The sequence below is a fragment of the Sesamum indicum genome, linkage group LG2 (assembly GCF_026168435.1).
Source record: "Sesamum indicum cultivar Baizhima isolate 11 linkage group LG2, ASM2616843v1, whole genome shotgun sequence".
NCBI classification, from domain to species: Eukaryota; Viridiplantae; Streptophyta; class Magnoliopsida; order Lamiales; family Pedaliaceae; genus Sesamum; species Sesamum indicum.
In genome coordinates, this window is record NC_142658.1 from 16865647 (window position 1) to 16889047 (window position 23401).

The 23401-nt window shown below is 34.3% G+C and overlaps 2 protein-coding genes and 1 long non-coding RNA gene across 4 annotated transcripts; 1 reads left to right on the forward strand and 2 right to left on the reverse strand.

Moving 5' to 3' along the window:
* Nucleotides 1–344: 344 nt before the first annotated feature.
* On the reverse strand, nt 345–6715 carry LOC105155972 (electron carrier/iron ion-binding protein). 2 transcript variants are annotated; one of them, XM_088877977.1, is made up of 6 exons: nt 6457–6597; nt 4965–5047; nt 2915–2976; nt 1848–1938; nt 1242–1335; nt 345–1160 (listed from the first exon to the last, which is right to left on the reverse strand). In XM_088877977.1, exons 2-6 carry the CDS (start codon nt 5045–5047, stop codon nt 456–458), a joined length of 1035 nt encoding a protein of 344 aa, XP_088734103.1. In that variant the 5' UTR covers nt 6457–6597; the 3' UTR covers nt 345–455. The 2 variants fall into 2 exon arrangements, with proteins under 2 accessions (XP_088734103.1, XP_011070273.1); XM_011071971.3 differs by lacking the exon at nt 4965–5047 and having other exon boundaries at nt 6457–6715.
* Nucleotides 6716–14845: 8130 nt separating this feature from the next.
* Nucleotides 14846–16621, forward strand: LOC148789231 (uncharacterized). Its single transcript, XR_016063956.1, has 2 exons — nt 14846–15915; nt 16003–16621. It is a non-coding gene; the product is annotated as an uncharacterized LOC148789231 (long non-coding RNA).
* A 1308-nt stretch (nt 16622–17929) lies between these two features.
* On the reverse strand, nt 17930–21247 carry BHLH071 (beta HLH protein 71). The gene is made up of 3 exons (XM_011071972.3): nt 20684–21247; nt 19257–19694; nt 17930–18322 (listed from the first exon to the last, which is right to left on the reverse strand). Exons 1-3 carry the CDS (start codon nt 21002–21004, stop codon nt 18218–18220), a joined length of 864 nt encoding a protein of 287 aa, XP_011070274.1. The 5' UTR covers nt 21005–21247; the 3' UTR covers nt 17930–18217.
* Nucleotides 21248–23401: the final 2154 nt, after the last annotated feature.

The window sequence follows — 23401 nt, forward strand, 5'->3', positions numbered from 1 at the left end:
TATGCAAACACATTTGAATGAGCCACACCCTATAGTGTCAATGACTTAGACAAGTACATTAACCAACTTACAAACCATTCTTTTCTTCACTTTACTGCTTTACTAATAACAAAAAATCATAATCCCTTCTTTTATTTTTAGTTTTGATTATTTTAATATTTTAAATAAACATCAAATACCCGATTAACCTGAATATCTTTCTCTACCCGATAATCCAATTTACAGGGATACGACTAGGCCTCTCTCGAGTAGTAGCCCCAAAACGTCTCTTAACAGTTTTGTAAATTTTAATGTTGAGCTATGTTAGTGTTTGCCTCAACACATTTAAATATGGGACAACCCACTTTCCAAAGATGAGAGCCTTCAGTTCCCAACGGGATTAATGATCAAATATATCAACATTTATTATCTATCATCTCTGAGTAGAACCTGACTGGAAAAAACGTTAACTCAACCTATAAATCTTCTATCTCCTCAAGGGAAGAAAATTGTGCATCAATTCGGGAAAAAGCTTCTTGATCAATGGTGGCCGGGCTAACCCACTTCGGTGGGAAAAGAGAGGATTCTTGATCGGTAGAAGCATCGTGTTTTGCATTTATTTCCCTGGATATTAGAAACTCACCAGGTTCCGTCTGGCTCAGCTTAGCATCCCATCTAAAGATTTCAGACGCCATCTCCCAACATCCTTTCAGGTCTTCTTCATTTCGTGCTTTGTTCAATTTATCACTTACATCTCGTATAGCCATTGCACGATCACCAGGCAAAGACTTAGTCTTCTTAGCAGGTCTTGCCTGTCCTTCTCCATCGCTAAGGTCACCAGTACCATCAATCAACTCTGGCTTTCCTAGCTTCCTCAATCCTTGATCTACAATGTATTGAATCCTCTTTCTGAAGTTATCAGTTCTTACTGAACTTGATCTGAGCTTCAACTTCAGTCCATGAATGATCCTTTCAGTATCTTCTCCATCAGATCTTGAGTTCACCCCAAAAGACGGCCCCTCTTGAATCTGGTCATCAGGTGCTGAATTCATCAGAAAAACCTCTTCCAACAGAGCAACATTTTGCATGTATCTGTCAAAAGCTTCACTTTCTGCTTCAACATTTCCATCTTTGAATCCTTTCAACTTCAAGAATCTCCATTCATTTATAACTTGTGCATCCTGACAAAGTAGACAAACAGGACGCACTTCTTTAAGCCATAAATGGATGAATAAAAGGTAGTATATTTGATATATCTTCACCTTTTTGGTCAATGGCTTCCTAGATCGAAGTGGTGTCTGTAAATTACTGAACTGTGCAAAGTTGTTGGAAAGTTGGCGAAGTCTATGAGAGTTCCTGTAAAATAAGTTATCAGAAAATGCAACACTTGACAACAAAGAAGTGACTTTCTTGGTGTTCTTGATTTTGCATTGCAGTTCGGGATGAAAAACCAGGTTGAACGATCCTAAAAGGAAAAATGAGAATATTTGATAGCAGAGACTCGAGGAAAGCCAGCAATTAAAAAATTTATGCCAGTTTAATGCATGAGTAGTTGTAAGGGAACAAGCTCCTAAGTGACAAAATAAGCCAACCGTTACGAGGGCAATGTAACATACAACAATCATAGAATGTCTATTATATTTCTACCATTAGGTATATAAATGCAATGCAGATAGACAGTGTGGCTACCATCACTATGTGCAATAATGGAGCACCATATCAGAAACTTAATGTTGTGGCGTCTTTGTTGGTGCCATGGAATGTGAGCCATAAAAACACACTTGGAGTGTACTGAAATGCAAATCTGAAACATAGGAAGTGATCTTATACCAAGATTTAGACCTGGGACAACTGGTTTTGCAACTTACCCTGAATGAGATACATCAGTTGCCTGTTGGTCGAATAAAGGAGAGCTGGAAGAGGGTGGCTTGTCCGGGAAGGATGAGTTGCCTTTTAAAACTGCATTAACAATAATTATAAGATGTGAGCTGGACTTAGCAAGTCTCAACCTTATCGTTCTCAGGGAAAAAGAACCACATATACATTGCTTTTATCAAGTGCTAATGTGGGGAAATTAAAGTTAAAAAAAAAACGAAACTTAAGAGAAGTTCATTTTACAAATGCAGTTCTAGTATAGGCTTCAGAAGAACTGTATTAAGTATGTATGTCAAGCCTATATGTGGGAAGTTCCAAAAGCCAATAAAGGTGGCAACCCTGACATAAGGCTGTTTGTGATTAGATTCAACAACCACCTATGGTTCCATCTAGCCTCCATTAGTTTAGTCAATGACATGGGCAATAATATCACCTCTCAAAGAGAGGAATATATCAATGAACACTGCTATATCCTGAAATATTTCACCCCTCGTAACACAATTTACATATTACAGCAAGTTACATGCAACCTTAACAAGTGACTGAAACCCTACAAACTAATTATCCTCTTCGCATTAATTAATCAAGAATATGCATACGGAACAAAAGTTGTTAGTCTAACCTACTGAGCGGATATACCTAGATCTTTTAGTAGGTTTCTTTTTAAATCATGAAATCAAATAGAAATACTAATTCACAATATCTTATACCATCTTAGTTTACCTTTTCTCTTTGGTGCACTCATCTAACATCCTACATTCTTTCATATCTTGTGGTCATCAAAATAAAAATCCCTACCAGCATTTTGATGCAAATAATGGCAGAAGCTTCTCTGCCCCCTTTGAAAAAGAATAAATGTAGCTTTCTAAATGGTATGAGCAGCACTCGACTCCCAAGACACACTAGTTGAATACAGCTAAGTAAAGATTAGCACATTACGAAGACAACAAACACTAACTTGAAATTCTAGAGACCAAATATTACTAATTTCTACATGATCAAAGGGCCACAAAGTCAACCCTAACAAAGAATCCTATTCATAAGCACTCCCAAGAGATACCATGTATATGACAAGGATTTTGAGCTTTTGCACAGCAATTCTTGCATGACTGGTACGGGCACCTGAATATTTAAAAACATCAACAGATTAAAACACGGATAAATATGAGCACTAAAGGTAATTTGTGCGGCATTAGGATACGAAGTAGGATGAATGACATGGGTCAAGGAATGTATAATAGTTGAATTAAAGTCATATGCAGCATCAGAGAAAAACTGGATGACCATGCATGTGCACTATCAAAATATTTTGAGGATTACTAATAACCAGATAAATACTCTATTCTTACATATAAACAGTCTACACCAGATCTAACCCAGTACATGTGTTTCAAAGTAAGACAAGGATTCTCCTCAGTTGGGATCCAGAGAAACATGTCTGATATTGGCTCAAGATAACCTTGCAAGTTTCCAAATCGGGTGAACCACAAGCATCTGTTCTCATGAACATATTAAAATCGTGGTGTCTGCATCTCACATAGCTTGGGAACAGCAGATGAGGACAGACCAACACAAGGTGCTATGTTGCTTGATTTAAGGGTAGTCATAATTGCTATTATGAGCTTCCTACTATACCATATGTCTATTGTTTATTTACAGTTATCAAGAAGGGCTAGTATTTTGACTATTCATTTTACATCAAACACACATCAATGAATGCATCACAACAACCAAAACCATGGATCAGAAAATAGTAATGTCTAAAATCAAATGTGTTGTTCCATTCTACAGCTTCCGTAAAATGCAATGTTGAAATGGTATTAGGTTTTCTCCCTTCAATTTCACAAACTCCACGTTACAGCAAGAAACTTAAAAAACAAACCTGACCAATTCCAACCACAGAATAGAAGGAAATAAAAGTTCCATTTCTAAATAGAAGTAATTATCACTAGAAATCAAGTTTGCAGCGGCCTTTTACGATATTCGTCCATCCAAGACAAAATTATTCACTTAAATCTAGATAAACCTGGACTTCACAACTAAGAGACAGTTAATTTTCCTCAGTTTTGGAATAATGACAGTACATTTTTTCATTTGTGCAATAGCAGCCAAGTAATCAACTCTTGGCTGTCACTCAAAGTTTAGTGCAGAAGAAGGAAATAACCAAAGTAGCTTTTTATAAAGTTGGAAAAACAGTAAAAGAAAACGTGGCTTATGGTAGCACATTACATCATCTTATAGATCGTGATACAGCTCTATAGTTAACCTAATTTGCTTCTTCTGAAGAAGTTTAAGCAACAGTTAAAAAGAAGTAATGGTAAACACTTGGATGTCTTTGGACAGAATCAAACCAAGCAAACAGTTGATCCCATCAGACTCATTTTTATTTTATACAGGTTTTAGAAGAATTCAGTCACACGCATACAGCATAAAACAAAAATCGTGAGAAACTGTAGCATCTCTGAATGCAAAGAAGTAACAGCCAGACTAAACCATCTAGACAAGAGTTTGGTCTCCTTTGACTCTGGGTAACACCCAAATAAAGGAAAAACGAATCAAGAAACATACTAGGGGAAAAGAAGAAGCAGGCCTAAGAAGAGAAGGCCTTTGCACTTGCAAACCAGTCAATAGTCTGAAAAGCATCTTGACAAGAGCTTGGTATCCTTTCACATTTGGTAGCCCCAATATCTAAGAAAAATATGATCACAGAAAAAGCCGCAAGAAACATAATGAGGAGAAAGAAGAAGCAGCCCTACAATGAGGTCTTTGCACTCGCAAATTAGCCAACAGTGTGATTTTTTTCTTGATACAAACATGCCATGAATTTCATTACCTTTAACAGGGTTCCGGATCATATCAAAGCACTTAGGGATGGGAAACGACAACTGGGTTATAATTAATTTTGAAAGATGCATCAGCATCAGGACACAATCCAGAAGTTGAAAGAATGAAAACAGTGATCCCCCACTAATCATATTTGAGCACACACGCAGAAAGTTATCCTATGTTTGATATATATTCAGCACCCCAATTGTCATAATTGAGCACATATGTACACAGAGGTAACATATAGTTGACAAATACCTCCAAAAGTTATGGAAGATTCTTACTGGATTCCGTGTTGAACATGGTGTGACAGAGGTATTGTGATGACCAAGTTCTTCCTTGATGGCATGACCATTTTCAGAAGCATCTAGTTCATTTAAAATCATATCATTATTTTCTATTATTGATTAGACTAGGCTAGGTAATCACTTGGTGTCTTTTAGATACAAGATCAATTCCAGAATACAGATAATCCTTCACGAGTGAACTTTCAGAAGCAACTATCCACACAACATCTCACTAATCTAAACATTTTTCGAAGGTAATGTGTTACTAAAGGAGCAACAGGAACCTTTAATGATACAGATAACCAGGACGGAAAAGGAGGCATCAATCTATGGCACTATACCAGTATACCTAAACAATATATCAAGGATAAATATATAATTAAGGGGATATTGTGGCAGTGTTTCCATTTACAGCCAAAACATTTCAGTGAAATGTGATAGAATATACAGAGCTCGTATGCATCACTCACACATTCATAATACATTTCGAAATTTTCTCATTGGCATAAGGATTAGTAGTTAGTGGTGTATATATCAATGGGGGACTAGTTCAAGTGGAGCAGATGCACTATTAGTTAATATGTTCGTTAACTGGAAAGCAAAGTTCCAAATTTGATTCGGATTACAAGTTATCTCAAAATTAGAAGCTTTAACTGCATGGAACCTGAAATGGCTACAAGTTTGATACCTTTAATACTACAGCTGATTCATTTAACACCCATTATCTTCTACAATATCAATTAAAAAAATCAAGACCCAAAGGATATTTTTAGAGCAAAGTTCATCTCCACATCAAGTTTCTTCATATGAGCAACTAACTAGGAGTAGTAACAAAAAGTTTACTTTAAAAGAGATCTAGATTACTGAAGCTTATTCACTAACATTGAAATGTGACAAATAATCGTCTGTGGTAGTAAGTTATCCTGACTTCCCTACCAGCCACTTCACGGGTAATGGTATTATTTTCTCACTAGAATAACATCCTTCTCTTATCTAACTCAAGAAACACTAAAACTAGCTCGCAAATGCATGAAGCATAGTCAAACTACACTAAAAATCTGTTCAGAAACAATTTGCTCGAATGCCCTAAAGCATATAAAGAATCCACTAATTGCCTTTATTTCACCCATTTATTCCGCATATTAAGCTTTAATCTTTAGAATGAGCGGATTAGCGTACATACGTTTGAGAACTCTTGGTAGTGGGTATCAAAACCTGGAAATTAGTATAGGGTGTTGAATCCAGGCAGGCACAAAGCCGAAGAATCGTTTACACGTTCCTATATCCCCCCAGCAAAACAACTACAATCATACAACCGAAGTACAACTTTGGGCGGCATGACGTACAACACTTGGATGCAACAAGAATTCGGATTTGAAAATTCCAACCAACAATAACACAGTTACATAGACAAAGGTACTTTAACTGAACGAAGGAAGAGTACAAAGAGGGGTACAAACTGAAGGTGAAGAGGAATGGAAGAGATTACCTGGACCGAGCAACGTTGCCGCACTTGATGCACTTGGGTTTATTGAGGCCACGAAGGCTCTTGGATGCGTTAGAACTCGAGGGTATCGCGCCGGCGGTGGCGCAGTCGATGGCGGCGGCGCTGCTCTTTGCCGGGGATGAAGCCGCCATCCAATCCTCCTCTAGGCGGGGCTTCTTTGAGAATTCGAATTCGATTTCTTCTTTTCTTCCGACACTAACTAACGTAAGGGCAATTCGAGTCTTTTGTTTTTATCTTTATGTATTTGGGGCGTTCAGCTCCAAAACGTGGTGGATTTCTTTTTCTTGTTCTTTCTCTTTTCCTTTTTCTTTTTCTTTTCCGTTTTGGTTTCAACAATAACATATTGGATCTACTAACAATTTCATATTCCAAACTAAATTGTGTTATTATTTCTTCATTTTTATTCAATTTTCTAAAAACTATTATTGTTAACTCATTTAGATGAATCGAATATCTAAACTTTATTATTAAGGGAGGTGGATATTTTAATGTCTGGTCTTTTTTCGTCTATCTTCGAGATGTGCAGTGAGTTGGGCTAGGCTAGGCTGGTTCATGATCAAATTGATTCAATAAAAAAATGAGTTGGTCATAATATGCTTGATCGTAGATCGTGTGGCAGCTCACAAGCTTCAGGTTAATTGTTAATTGTTAGGCCACACTTTGAACTCATTCTTGAAATTGTTAATTGTTAGGTAAATGTGTTGTATGGTTGTATTTTTTTCTAAAATTATGTATGTATATATGTTGTATGAAGATGATTGTTAATTGTTAGATGTATATTTATGAAATTATTTATATTTATGATAATTTCTGAAAATATGTGTAAAATTATTTGTATTTATGAAGATGATTGTTGATTTTACAGAAATATGTTTATGCAATTTTTTGATTTTACACATTTTAGCCATATTTTAGGAAAATTATGGACTTTAGAAAAAAAAATTGGACCTTAGTGCACTTTTTAGGAAAATATTAGGACCTTAATGCAATTTTTATGAAATAATTGGACCTTACAGCAATTTTAAGAAAAAAATTGGACCTTAGTACACTTTTTAGGATAATTAGGAATATATGGACCTCAATGTAATTTTAGAAAAGTTGAACCTTAATGCTATTTTTAGAAAAAAAAAATAGACCTTAATGTAATTTTAGGAAAAAAAGATGGACCTTTTTATAGTAATTAGAAAAAAAAGGAACTTTAATGCAATTTTTAAAAAATTAAGTAGTTGACATAATCATAGAATTTAATGCAATTTTTAGAAAATTATGGACTACAATTAGGAAAAAAAAGGACTTCAATGCAAATTTTTAGAAACATTTAAAAATTTAGAAAAAATATAATTTTATTAATAATAAATTACAATTAATAGTTTTTAATATGAATATTTTTTAAAATTATAGATTCATGACTATCGATGCTCCGCCTCCTCCAAAACGAGGTTGTGCCCAGGGCCGTGGTCGTGCACGCAGACATGGCTCTCCCAGTCCTCCCCGGGTTGTCGATGCAGATGCACCCCTACGACTAGAGCTTGCGTCCCAAGCCCCACCGATTCCTGCAGATTCCCCCACAATGGGGTCGGATGCAGCGGGGGCCAACAGTACATAGACCCCAACACCACCACCACCACCAATTATTCAAGGATGCGAGGTACGTACATAAATTTATTCAATTATTCTATAAGATTTTATTTGAAAATCTTTATTATTTTTAATATTTAATTATTCTTTTCAGGTCTGATCGAGATTTCCACACGGCAATCCATGCTACGGTCAAAGGGCATTATCCCCATCCCTCGGACAACATATCACAGATCCTACCGGAGCACCAACTATTTTGATTTCAAAATTTAAAGGTAAGAATATTATTTAGTTTAAGTAATACTTATATTTTTATCTAATATTTATATTTTTTAATATGTAAAATTTGCAGTTGTCCTACTAGTGGGATTGTGGCAACGAGTCAATGTTCAAGGTCTTCAAATCACAAGCAGGGAAGTTCCTGCAGAAGCGGTTCTCGGACTCCCGGAACCAGTTGATCTGATTGCTCTGGCTGGCCGAGGAGATTTGGAGCCAACTTTTGGAGTACGGGGTGAGCCTAGAATTTCAAGCATAGTCATAGTCGAATAAGGCCAATTGGACAACCAATGCGGACGCAGCTGCTACCGTCTACCGTGAGGGGTCGTCCTCCATTAAGGCCCACAAGTGTAAGATAATAAGTATTTTAACCTATAGTATTAATTTAATTTATTTTTTAAAATTTCTAATCATTTCTCAAAATGTTTTTTGAACAAGAGGTACAATTTGGACGCCCCATCAAATAGATGGAAGTGCTACAAAAAGAAGGAGGACAGCCAATGGAGCGACCCGAGGGCATCGGAGATCGCGGTAAGTATAAAAAATAATTTAATTTTTTAATTTTAAATTTTTTTTTTAAATCAATCATTTAATCTGTTCGCAGGAGATGTCCATGAGGATGATGGAGGAACTCCAGAAACAACAAAACAGTGATCAAGACCCTCCAGTGTCCTCTTGATGATTAGGTACCAAGGCTCAAGCAGTGGATGCAGTGAATGGGTCCCACCTGGCTCAATCCTCCAGTGCCCCAGCTTTTAGCTTATCCTCCGGTACCCTACGACAACGAACATACAGCCGAAGGAAATGCTAATTTAGATTAGGATTTTTTTTATTTAGAAAAATGCAATGTAAAAACAATATTTCTATTTTTGTGATTAAATTTTTTTTGTTGTTATATTATATGTTTTTTTTTATTTAATGTTGAATATTTACGAATTTAAAACTACCTACGTAAAACAAAAATTTCTATAATTTATTTTTTAAAAATAAATATTAAAATAGATTAAATACAATTAAATATTAAAAAATATTTTTTTGTCACTATATTTATAATGACTTTTGAAATACGAATTAATGTCATATAATCCTGAAGCCATTACAAAGATCGTGCAAAAGATGGTTATCAATTTTGAAAATGATCGTCCAAAGCCGTTACTAAAGCTGCAGTGTAAATACAGTAACAAAGACAAATACAAACCAAAACAAACATATGCATAAGGTGTTACAAAGGCTGTTACATAAACTGTTGAAAAAAAAAATCCAAAACTTGATACAAAACCTGTTATAACATAATGCAAGACCGTTACAAAGTAAAATTTAAAAACCATGCAAAAGTTTAAGCACAACCATATCTATATGTGTTATAAAAGCCATTCCAATAACAATTAAATCAAAATTAATTAAGTCGTTCCAAAAGCAATTTCAAATTCCTTTTTTTCCATTAGGCTACAATTGTAACAGTCTTCAGTGGCCGGTACAAAGACCGTTACAAATCGTAACGGCTTTCGAGCAAGCCGTTGTAAATATTTTGTAATGCCCAAACAAGTCGCGGTATGGGTCTCCGTTACAAATTAATAATTGGACCGTTACAAAAGTCGTTAGTATAAATGATTTTGTTATAGTGAAAATTTATATAGGTTACATAACAAGTTGAACAAAATAGAAGAAGAGATCTCCAAAATGAGGAAGAGAGTGAATTTCTTGCACAAAATTGAAGAAGTGGCAGAAAAGAAGAAGAGGGGAAATAATTCAACTTTGGGTCATAAAAAACTCATGAATTCTTCTAGTAATAATCTCTTCTTCTTTGCTTCTTCAATGGAAGATTTGAAAAAAAAAAAAGAAAAACATCTAGGATGGACTTTTGGTAGGAGCACTTTCGCAGAGGAAAGGATTTGGGGAAGAAATTACGGTTGAAAAAGTATGATTTTTCCTCCAAATATACATTCGTTGATACCAAGTGAGAGGCACATACCTCTTTAACAGCAATTAACGTATTCCGTCAATTATTATACAGTGGGACCAAAATTAATACAAATAAAAAAATATTATCCTGAAATTGAAATTTTTGTAATGAATTAGATAAAAATTGAACAGAAACTAATATATGGGCTAAAAATGATGAGATTTTCCCAATAAATTATTAGGTAAGTAACTTATTAATTTAAAATGATGCTCTATAAATTTGGAGGCAATTCTCCTGCTCAATAAACTTAGAAGTCCAAGTTTATACTCCCAAAAGAAAGGTGATAATGCAGGTAGGTTCATGTGCAGCCACATGTTATCCAAATCAAACGCCTCCAGTGTGAAAAATTTGAAGGAATCCAGACCAAAAATCAACCCCACCGCTGCATTTTGTATTGGGAATAGTCTCTATCTAGTCCCACAAAATGACACCATCCTTAATGAGGATACAGATTAACGTCGCAGAAAGAAACAAAGCTGAAGGCCAGAAATCAACGCAAATGGCAATTTGCATCGAAGCCCTCACCACAATCCTCCTGCACATAAAACATACAAATGGAAAACCCTATTCTATTATTATTATATATGTGTATATGCATGAGTATCATTCACGACGGAGATCTATCAACCACACCCCCCAACTTTCCTTCTTTTTTTACCAAGAAAAATTGTATGCATATCCCTGCATATAGACAAACGGACACATGCACTCACGCACACACACACTTGTATGAATATTATTAAAATCGTGGACCACATATACACGCAGCTGGATATCGTATATAGCTTGCTTTAATCATGGAGGGCTAGCTGCATATATATCTTTAGACTGGATTCTTTCTTAACCTGTCTAGACATGCATATGAGACATCTATGGATGAGCTTTTACTTCCCTCTCAATTGCATGGATATCAATATTTCCCCCTAGAATATGAAAATATATACAACTTTTACCCATCAAATTAATAAAACATTGTTTTTAATATTTCAGTTTCACCTTCATTTAAATTACTTAGATATTGGAGTTAGAATATAGATTTTTTTTCTTTTTAAATTATTGTTTGAGCTTAACGGGCGAACTACAAAAAGATATGGTTCTTTGCGACGATTTTATGATAAATTTGACAGCAATCAAAATTTGTATGGGTGTTCTCACGGCCAAGAGGACGTCATAACAAAATCCATTGGGAACAATTTTTGACGATTTAGAAGTTTTAATGTAAATTTCGTTTGTTTTACGATAATTTAATTTAGTTATGTGTTGCTACGGCTTTTTGGCATACCTTTTTTGCTTATTTAGATAGTAATATGGGGCTAAGACCGTCGCAAAATAATCTATTCAGTTGTCCATTGTGATGGTCTTTTCGACAGGCTAGGGACAATTTTTGTTTGTTTAGATAGTAATTTTGGAGCATACTTTGTGATGGTAGACTGACGCAAATTGAGATTCCTATTTTCAAATTTGTGATGGTATTTTGGGATGATAGACTGTCGCAAATATGGTGAGAGCCTGTATAATTGAGTTAAAAGAGAAATTAAAATGATCTACCACTAACAGAATTTACATATAATGATAGTTTCCAATTAGCATCAGTATGGCCCTATAACAAGCGTTCTCATGATATGTCGATGTCTAATATGTTTGAAGCTTAGGGTTTTGAAAACTTGCAGGTCTTCAATCTATGTACGAAACAACAAATTAGATACAAATAGTTAAAAAAGTATTCAAAAGCATCATAAAACGAATGCAAAATTACCTTAATAACCAACAAAGAGAGATGAAATATGAGAGGTGAAAAAGTCTTTCTGAGAGTATCTTCATGGAAAGAAATTTTGAGATTTGGTAGCAATGAAAGTTAAGTCAGATGTATATTAGCATGTATAAAGCTATAGAGAAATTAAACCACTAGCATATTGATTAGCATTATAGTAGAACTGTCATAAATAAATAACATATTTTATTTTTATATACTGCAACGATATCAATCTGATTCTAGCCATGTTGTGCATGAACTAGCTAGCACTAGAACTCTTACAGGGGTTAACATATATAGAATGAGGGAAAATAATAATTGTGGCCCCATAAGTTAAACCGTTTTACTTTGATCTCATTCATTATTAGATTAACACTTTTAGTATCATAACTTACAAAAATCAACACTTTTGGTCCTCATCTATTATTTTTTTCTATAATTTAACGGTGTAGGATGCGTGCCTAACATATGAGTTAAGTATTTTTGGCTGGAGAGAAAATTAATTTGTTTTTCAGCTTGTGACCATTTTTTGGGAAAAATATAACTACATTTGAGGGGAAATTTTTTTTTAAGGAAATTAGGGCAAAAAACATAGCGATATTCCTCTTCTCTCACAATGAATCCTATCCTTCCCATATTCTCATAAATCGAAGCCAAGTAGAAGTAACACAAAGAATCATATCTTCCATAAGTGAATCAAGTAAGCCAAATGAAACACTCATATGCTACTATTAAAAAAAAAGCCATTTTTTCCTCCAATCAGAAGTCCTTAATGGCGACGTGCTAGGCATGTGACCTATATCGTTAAATTGTAGATGAAAGTGCATGAGGACCAAAAGTGCTAATTTTTTTGTAAGTTATGGCACTAAAAATGTTAATCCCATAATGAATAGGATCAAAAGTTTATAGGCTTAGTTATAGAAATGTAAAGAAAATAATAATAATAATGATAATAATGATGATGATGATGATGATAATAATAATAATAATAATAATAATAAAGCAAACCAATGATGAAAGTAAAGTCGGGTCATCACTCTCCAAATGAAGCCACTTGGCAGATTAGAGAATATATGAAAGAAGTACCCACATTCATTCCAAAACTCAAATATTTAAACAAATATTATTTTTAAATCTTAAAATAAAAATCAGTGATTTAGATTTTTTATTAAATTTTCGTATTTAGATAAGTTTTACAAAATTTAATCATAATTTTAGTTTTTTTAACTACTGAAAGAAAAAGAGGCTGTTTATTTTAAGTTAATGAATATATTATGGTTATGTTCATAAGAGTACAAATTTTTCGTTATGCACATAAGATATTACAACATGTCAGTATAGATAATTTTACAAATTTAAGGGACTAAAGTGATAAAAATCAAATTTTGACCATTTTATCCTCCAAAAAGTCGAAATTCGACCACATTTTCGCCAAAAAATTATCAGAAGGACCAAACTGAAATAAAAGTTAAAGTTTAAGAATGCTAAAATCAATAAATAAACTTTAGAGATTAAAGTGATTCTAAACAAAAATTGATGGACCAAATATAGTATTTACCCTTGTTAGTTTTTATTTAGATTGTATCGTCGTCTTGTGAAATGTGTATCCTATGTACTTGTGGGTGTAATAAGTACGGCGAATGATTATGAAATACTTCTTTTTTTATTATTGATTGGAGCATAATGATGAGATTGTTAATGTGGTGATGATAAAGTGAGATGACGAGATAGCTTACCTAATTGGGGACATATTCAACGATTATGATTATGAATAATTAGGATGTGATTGATTATGTGATGTGTGATAAGAAAAATGGATATAAAGTTAGGTACCATGGAGCGTAGAGTACCAGCGTATTTCGAGTACCGAGGAATATTCTATGATGATAGCTACATATTGGAGTGGTGTAGGGATGTCATGTTCGTTGTAATATCTTGTGCTAATATTGCTACACGATGGGATGATGTAGTGATATCACATTCGACGGGTATCATGTGCTATGTAGTATGTGATACTGATTGAGATGATGATAGTCCGCAAAATCATTGAATGATGTACTCCGACTTAAGTAATTAGGGCCCTACAAAAATAAACAATACTTTAAGTGTATTACGTTGTGTATCAATCTTTGATTATTGATATTGATTATCTAGTGATTATAGTGTAATTGCATGATGAAAGATTGTTGGTTGGTGTCAATTGCATGGTATTTCTGCTAGTGAGCATGTTTATGTATATATAAACTAATTAGCTATACTTATTGACTAGACAGTTTATTCCTTACCCTATATTTTTCAGGAGATGAGTCACGTGACTAGCTAAATCAGATCATAAGCCCGATCATCGGTATTACTAGGTGGGTGACCAGTATCATCTTAATTCGACTATTCTAGCTACATAATTGTATATATATATACATATAACTTTCAGCGGATTTGTATTTCAAATTTTATAACAACTAGAAGCTGCACTTTTCTTCTTTCCCTTTATTTATAAATGCTAAGATTGAGAATAAAATATAAAATTTTGATGGCGTATGTCATTATGCAATGTCACCTAATATATTGAGTAAAACATGGTTAATCTTATTATGTTAAATGTAAATTTCTAATAAGATGGAATTTAATTATAGAGGAGTATCACAGAGGGAGGGGGAAGAGAAAGAGAGAGAGTGGGTGAGGCCGCCTCAAAGGACGATGACAATAAGGAAGTGGACAAGTAAAAGGCACCAGCCCTATTCTTGTGGAACAGGCACTTTCGATTTTCTAGCAGGCGAACGTCCAACTTGAGGTAGGACGATGGGATTCCTGAATCCTTCACAATAATTCTAGTCGACCCAAATTAGCCGTCTTGAAGCCCCCCCCCCCCCCCAAACAATTTGTGTCTCATCACGCCCAAAATGCATAGGGGCCTTCATTTTACCTTTCCTTCTTTTTACTACAAGGTGGCTCACACATTTAGGGTCCCTTGAACCAACTTGCTCTAAGTCTTTTTCAGTTTTGCCAGAGTTCTAAGTTATCATGGAACTAGGCCCTCGGGCGAGTATTTTTATACCTATGTTTCAATTGAAAAATTAGAGCCACGTCTTTTTCATTTTCCCCTCAACATAGGGTAGTTTTCAGCCTGCTCCTAATGCTCCCAAGAATAGGAAGGGCAGTTATTTCTTTGTGGTGCCACCTGTCTAGTGGGACTTTCACCATGAATGGTTGGTGGAGCTTCCCTCAATCAGAAGTTTTTCCATTTGTAGCTGGAGTACAGAGCTAAAGGTTTTTCTAGAGGGGTTGATTCTTGAGCTTTATGATTGTAGTGTATCAGTAGATGAGAGGCCCCTTTCCCACATCCATTTAAGTCGTTAGGAGGTTCCCCTAGAGAGGCATTTGAGTATACCTTGTGCTTTTGTTCTTGTTATGTGTTGATAGGATATTATACTTCTAACTTGTGTTTTGGTATCTTTCCCCATAGAATCCATTATGTTTAAGATCTTTATGTGGGAGATCATGCGGGGGGGGGGGGGGGGGGATCCCAGCAGTTGTCCTTCAACTCTTGCCTCCTAAGCCTATCTAGGGGGGGCTAGTGCTTCAAGCATGTCAAAAGGAAAATGCCAACTGAGGTGTTTAGGGGGCTTCAAAGAGCACTGAAAGGGGCTCCAGACAACCTGTTGTCATAGTCCCCCTCTGAGTGGCCACCCTATCAACCTCCGCTCTTCCTCGTATCCCTCCGTGGGAGCCAGGGGATTTCTTTGTGCCAGCACCTAGGACATCACTGCCCCAGCACTTCTCCTAAGGGGTTGTGCTTCCAGTAGATAGGTGGCTCATATCTTGCTCTTCTAGGGAAGAGCTTCCAAGCCATCTAGCTGGCTAACTCACACGGGTTAGTCTTCATTGTTCTTGTCTTGATTGTTTACTTTTCATTTTGATTGACCTTCCTAACCATTATCTTCTTTGGTTTCATTTTCAGGCCATCATTATCTAGGAATGGTAATAAGTCATCCCCAAGCTCCTCCTCTTTTCCCCCCTTTTTCTCGAGGGCAACTTGAAGCACTTAGAAGAGCGTGTTGCTCGTCTACAGGATAAGCTGGCTAAGGACAGGAGAATTAATGAGAAGGTTGAGGCTTAGCACAAACGAGTGGGGAAGAAACTCCAAAGTTTGAATAAAGATCTAATGGCTTCCAACAAAGCGGAAAGAGCCTCTCCACAAGGCAACGGATGACACCTACTTGGCTACCAAGAGGAATTTCCTCTGGCCCAGAACTAAGAGAAAGGGCTTAACTATATCCATCTCCCCACGGGGAGAAGGGACACGAGACCAGTAGAGTGGTGAAAGGTTCTGCTGGTTGATACATATGACGTTGACACTTGTCATAGCTGCAAACTAATTTGAGCACACCGTTCTTCATAATAGGGCAGAAGTATGCCACTCGTAGAACCTTCCCAGCTAATGCCATAGCACCCACGTCAACGTCACAGCATCCACGATGTATTTTCTTGTGGAAGTATTGTGCCTTCCAGGGGATAAGCTCCTAAGTAGAGTGTGTGTGAAGGATTTTATATATACCAACATAAAATTCGTGATTTAAGGATTAATGTTGCTGGAATGTTGAAGTCACCGAAAAATCCCACATGCATTGCATGTGTTGATAGAAAAATTTAAGATTTCATCATGATTGGTTGTTATATGGTTGATGTGGTATAGGTATGATGATGTCAAAGACAAACAAAGTGACGTGGCATAAAAATAGTCACGTCATATGAGTTGACATAAAATTATTTAAAAATTAATGTAATAAAATTAACATCAACTATTATTCATAAAAAATAATAAATGTATGCCCCCACCCCCCTCCACCATCCACCCTAATCACTGTGGTCGCCGACCCCAATCCCTTTCCCCAAGCATCCCAATTGCTGCCACTGTCGCCGCAAGAGGAGATCTAGGCAACTGCAACAAGGGTTATAAAAATATTTTTTTAAAGTTAATTTAAAAAATTATGACAAAGAAACTATATTAATCTTTTCAGCACTCAAGTGCCATGCTTTACAAAAATGGCCAACAGGAATAGTAGCCCTAATTTTAAAAATCACTTGAGACGCACCTATATTTGTCTTACGAGAAGGGTGAACTCCGACAAAATATCACAAAAATTGTAAAGATGTTGAACTAAAATACTACTCTAAAAAGTTAAAAGACGAAAATACTAAATAGTCTAAATTACGTGATCAAAATTGTCTTTAAACCTCCCAAGTAAAAGTTCCATGTATGTGCATACTTGGATAGCCTATATTTCTTGTTTGTGTATATTTAAATAAGTGTATTATTATTTATCGTTATCCAAAAGATTTAATAGATTATTCTGGCAAAAATTAGTAGTGATGCAATTTAAATTTTATTTTTAGGTTAAATAATACTAAAAATAATATTTTATTTTGCCACTTAAAATTTTATTTTATTTTTTATTTTTTCTAGTTAAATTTCGGTAAGTGTTAACTTTGATTATCTTGATCCAATCCATTTTTCCAGCTAGGTATACTTAATTTTTCAGTACAATAATTTATATTTATTTCTAATTTTCATTACACTTTTGTGTTTTACACTTATCCATTACTTAAGTTTAAATTTTAGATTATTTATCCTTCTTTTTTTAATTTTTACATGTTAGTACCTAGCTAATTTATAACTTTATTTCTTTATTTTTCTAAAAGTACAAATTCCCCATGTCTTAGTATGGGAATTGTCACAATAAATTTGAATTTTCCTTGCAGCTTCTTGGATCTTAGCTGCCATACAGTTTTGTTAGTTTAGCCAGTTATAAATTGATGGAGCAAAAAAATCTTACAACAAAGTCCAAAAAACGCAGGCGAAGCTATCTATATTGGACACTTTGACATCCCAAGAAGATGGAGAGATAGATTTATTGTTATTCGTCTTTCAAATTGTTTTACATATTCCAAATTATTATTTTTGAACAAAAATAAGATCCATACTCCTAAGGCTAATGATCAGACCCTAAATCCATCCGCAGCCAAAACCAAGAGCTACAGCTACAGCTACAGCTACGTACATCCATGCACACAAACAAAGGAAAAGACTATGGAACATTAATTCAACACAGTGAACATTAAAATTAAAGGTCCCATAATTTCACTAATATATATATATATATATATGGTCAGTCCTAGGATTGACAACCTAAGATAGCTTCCTCCTCAATTATTCTTAGCATGTGGTGAACTGCCCCGGCTATGTCGTCTGCTGAATTGAGTTGGCAACCTTCTTCCACCTGCAACAACCTACTATAATTAACTATTCATTCATCCCAAAACTTCCTTTTAATATTTTTTTTCATGATTAAATGCAATTTTTAACTCCTTATAATATGTAAAATAAGCAAAAGAAAAAAAATCATGAAAAAAGAATTACCAAATTACTCCCTAATTTTCTTCGTTTTTCAAAACACAGAGGGTAACTTTTTTTTTCATATGAATTTTTTTACTAATTTATCATATCATATGGGTAAATTGCAATTTTTTCTTTTTTTTTTTCCCTAAAACTATAAGTAAAAACAAATTAACCCTAACTATATTCATATATAGATAGGAAATACCCACTAAAGTAGAGGGGAAAAACGTCCCTTTTCTCTGCCATCATTGGACATGGAAATGGAAAATAGAAAATCATTTCCAGATCATTACCAAAAACGTCTCTTGTGGAATAAGTACTAATTTCTGTTCATCAAAAGAAAAGAGTACAAAATTAAAGGTAGTAATTACTAGTAGAATCTTTTAGGCAGTACGTAGTAAACCGATGTGGAAAGAGTACGTACGTATAGCGCTGTGTGAAAAAAGTAGATTCTTTTGCATGCTTAGGTCATTTCCAGAGTTGTAGTTTTCTTACCATCACACACACACACACATGTATATATATATATATATATATATAATTATAGTACAAGTGAGGAAAGAAAGGCCAAAATTGAATTGGTGGGACGCGTGAGAGAATATATCACCTAGTTTTGATATTAATTGTTTGATTGTAATTTATGTTAAGTTAGTGTGTGTGTGAGAGAGAGATACAGACAACATCGACGACAACGACAACTACAACGACCATAAATCAAGAAAATGACTTGGTTGTATGCCATAGATACAAACAATAATCGAACGAATGAACCAAGTGCGTCTAAGAATTATCCGTTAACGTTGACGTTGACGTACCTTGGCGCTAATGGAGTAGAGCACGAGGGAGTCCAAAGTGGTGACGTTTAGGTGGAGTATGGAGAGGAAGACAGAGTGAAAGGAGGCGACAATCTTGGAGAGCTGGCGAAGGCGTCGACGCGAGAGGATTCGGATGTTGGCATGCGTTTCGATTAAGGTGACTTCTATGTCAGCAATGGCTGCCTTGCTCTGGGAAGTGTACTTATTGCCAAGTTGGTTGTGGGAGCAGCTGAACTGCGGGTATGCAAAAAACTGAGCAAATGGGCTGCTGCTGCCCATGACTTGCTTGTAATTCTGATCATCACTCTTCTCGTACTGATCTTTATTGTTTACCTGCTGCTCCAACAAGGTGAATTTCTTGGCTTCTAGTGACTGCAAAATGTGCTCAAGCTCCTTCACGAACTCTATGGCACCACCAACAATGGACGCCTGATCACCCTACAAACGCCAATTCCCATTTAGGGTTTTCTGTTTTTTTTCTTTCTTGACGACACTAAAAAAACATTATATGTATATGGGCACTGATGTTTTCTTTTTTCTTAACGAGTGTTGGAACAGTTAAGCAATGTAATGATATGTGTGCAAGGTCTAGTGATGACTGATGAGATTAAATTTTGTTAGGACAGAGAGAAGAAGACAGGGAGAGAGCTTATAAGAATGTTACGTCATTATATTCTGTTCCATCACGACATATAAATAATAATTAGTGTAAAATAGGCCATAAACTACAGTAGATGAGATTAATTAAGAAACTAGCTAGGCATCATACTCATAGCTAGTTAATTTAATTTTCTTAGGTATATAGGTAGCTGGGACAATACCCCTTTGTCCTTAATGCTTGGCTTATACCCGGAAAGAATTAGGACAACAATATATGTCCAAAAAGACAGACAGATGAATGAGAAAAAATGGGTATAAGAACAACTATTTTGGAATCAAACTGTAACCTTGTGAGATTCAAAATCTTTGGGCCTTTTCTCTTTGGTAAGAAAATATGGCAAAAAATTGTCATGTGGACAGAAGGGCTCTCAAATTTTCACAAATTATTATTATTACTATTAATTTTGAAGCAAATGGGAATCTGGGTTCTTGTAGCAATGATTAATTTCATCAAGCAAAAAGTCCCTAAAAATTTCAAAAAGCAACCAATAAAAATAGGGTCATGTCACAAAGTGAAAACAAAACCCTTATAATTGTCACAGTTTGAATCAGCTCTTTCTTTTTCTTACAGTTTTTGAGCTTAGCTTTTGGTAGTTTTCACAACAGTTTCGACAGTCTTTTTTCCAAACAGGAAAAAAAAAGAAGAAAAGTTGTATAATACACACACACACCAAGAAGAAAATACTCTACAGAAATTATAATTTTGAAAATTGTTTCCTTGGTAATAATTGAAAAAAGAAAAAACAAAAAGAGTTGAAGTTTCTTACTCTTTGGACATAAGAGTCTGGCATGAGAGAGCGAAGAACAGCTAAATGCTCATTCATTTGCTTGCGGCGGTTTCTCTCCACAGCAATGTGTGTCATTCTCTGAGTCTCAGCTTCTTCTTTGTTCTTGCACACCTTTGGCCTTCTCCTCCTCTTCTTGCGGGTGGTGGTGTCCTGCGGTGGCGGTGGGTGGCTCAGCCGTGGAGCAATTTCTTGTGGGCTGGCCTCGGAGGAGTCATTGTTGCAGGTGAATGGGGTGGGAGCAGCAGAATCAAACATGATAAAGTTGAAGAGTTCAGTAGAAGAAAGTGCTTCCAGAGCCATATCTCTCTGTGTTTAATTTGCTAATACTTGTAATGTTGCTTTCATCTTTATACCAGCAGAGATTTGAGTACCCCAACACTATTGACTTGCTGGATTATAAAGGCTTCAATCATTTTATTGTCTTCTTTAACTTTTCAGAGAGAGAGAGAGAGAGAGAGAGATATGAGAGAGAGAGAGAGAGAGAGAGAGAGAGAGAGAGGGGAAAGCTCCTTTCCTTTTTCACCAACTTTTTGATGCAGAAAGGCACAACATCTATAGTGTCCTCTCACGTGCATGATATCCTTCAATATTCTACCTCATACCTTTTTTCTTCTTTTTTTTTTCTTTCCTAAAAGATAATAATAATATTCAATTAATCTTAAGTTAAGTTTGGCTCGATGAATTTGGATTTAAACGAAGAATTTTAAAAAAAAAAAATTAAACAATTTTATGTTGAAATGGGCGTGTTTGTTTGTGTTTTCATGTTCAGTGAAAAATATGATAATTTTATAGGTTTTGGTTTGAAATGTTGATAAATTTGAATTAGTTTAATGAGGTCGTATTTTTCATATTAAATTATCGTGTCAAATCAATATATTTTAAATAAAATTACATAGAACAAGCATGTTTTTATTTACTGTTTCAAAATCTGAAAATCGAAAATAAAATCCTACACTATTTAATAAAACATAGCTCAAATTTAGAATTTAAGAAACTAATATATTTTAAATCTCGAAGGATTTGTAGTAGAAATTTTGAATTTATTATTTCAAATTCATCGATTCAAATTTATTCATAGAGCTATCTTTATCTTAAGAAGAAATTATTATGTGAGTCCTAAATTTTTTGCATTCAATCTGTTGATCAATTTATATATATATTCACATTTAGCACTTAATTAAAACGTAGTAAATTTTATTTTATTATTTTAATTTCGAAAAAAGAATACAATGTAAGTGATAATTCTTTTATCAAATTAAGCAACAATTTCTTATGTAAATTATTTAATTTTTTCTTTTACCTAAGTCTAAAATCATCAAAAATAAATAAATAAATAAATAAAATTGTGTCTCAGTGGTCAAGTTAGAAGTTTATCATAATGAAGTCGGTTTAATAAAAAAAAAAACATACACACGTGTGTATATATATATATATATATAAATATATAAATAAAAGGATTGAAGAGAAGTCGGTTTAAATCAACCATTACTAGAACAAAATATAATATGAATTATTGATAAATATTAAGCCACAATAATCATAATCTTGTCACAATATAATTATTTGTGATGAAATTAATTATCACGATAAATAATTAGTGACACGTGTATATTTACGACTTAGTAAAATAAATAAATACAGTGACAACAAATAATTATTCTTTTTAGATTATCATTATACGTGTATCACTAACTATTTTCATCAATAATTCTACGAACACCTTTTTATTACTAATTATTCCTAATAATCATTTTAACAAAATAATCATGATTAATTGCACTAGAAAAAATATAATTTTTCCACCACCGTTAATTATTATAGCGATAAAAATTCATAGTAAATACAAGTCAACAAATGTTTCGCAACAATCACTAGCCGTTGTTTTTACAGGTGTGGCCAAAATCGTGGCAAATATTTTAGCTATGGCTAAAAATCATGGCGAATATTGATTGATCATGTTAAAAGTTTAAACTTTTACTTTGATTTTATTAAACGGCAGTTTATGTACCACGATTTTTAAACTGTGGTCGTTCATAGTGTAACGAATATCAATTTTTTTTTTGTGGTATCGAATTATAAAATTTATTAAACAATAAAATAAAAAATTGTCACCAAATATATATAATTGACAATAATATCAAAATGATCACTTTATAAGAAAAGACAATATATAGGAACAAGTTTTTGCAAATTTTCATCTTTGAGGTTATCGGTTTTGTGATGATGAGAGGGTTGAGAGGTGAGTGAGGGATGGCCACATGTAATAATTTGGTTTTATATATTGTCCAAAAATTTCATCTTTAAAAAAATAATATTTTTGGAATTATTCGATCCTCCAGTTTAGTACTAGTAATTGAGAACCATGTGTTTTCTGAAACATTGAATTTTACGCATTCTGTCTTTCTAAATTAAATAAAAAATCTTTTATTATCAAATATATACATATGTGTAAACAATTGATTTTCCTTTTCTATGGGCCAATGTCTCTTTCCATGCTACCACCAAACACCCCTTCCTTCCTGTCTATGGTTAAATAATATTGTTTTTTTTACTGTTGGGTGCTTTCCATTCTCCTATGAAATTCATTATATTATTATTCATCGTGATTTAATAGTTAAAGTCGAACGTGGTTGTACCCGTAATGTGGGTTCAAATCTTGATTATGTGTTTATTTTTATGTGATTAAGTTTGATTTTT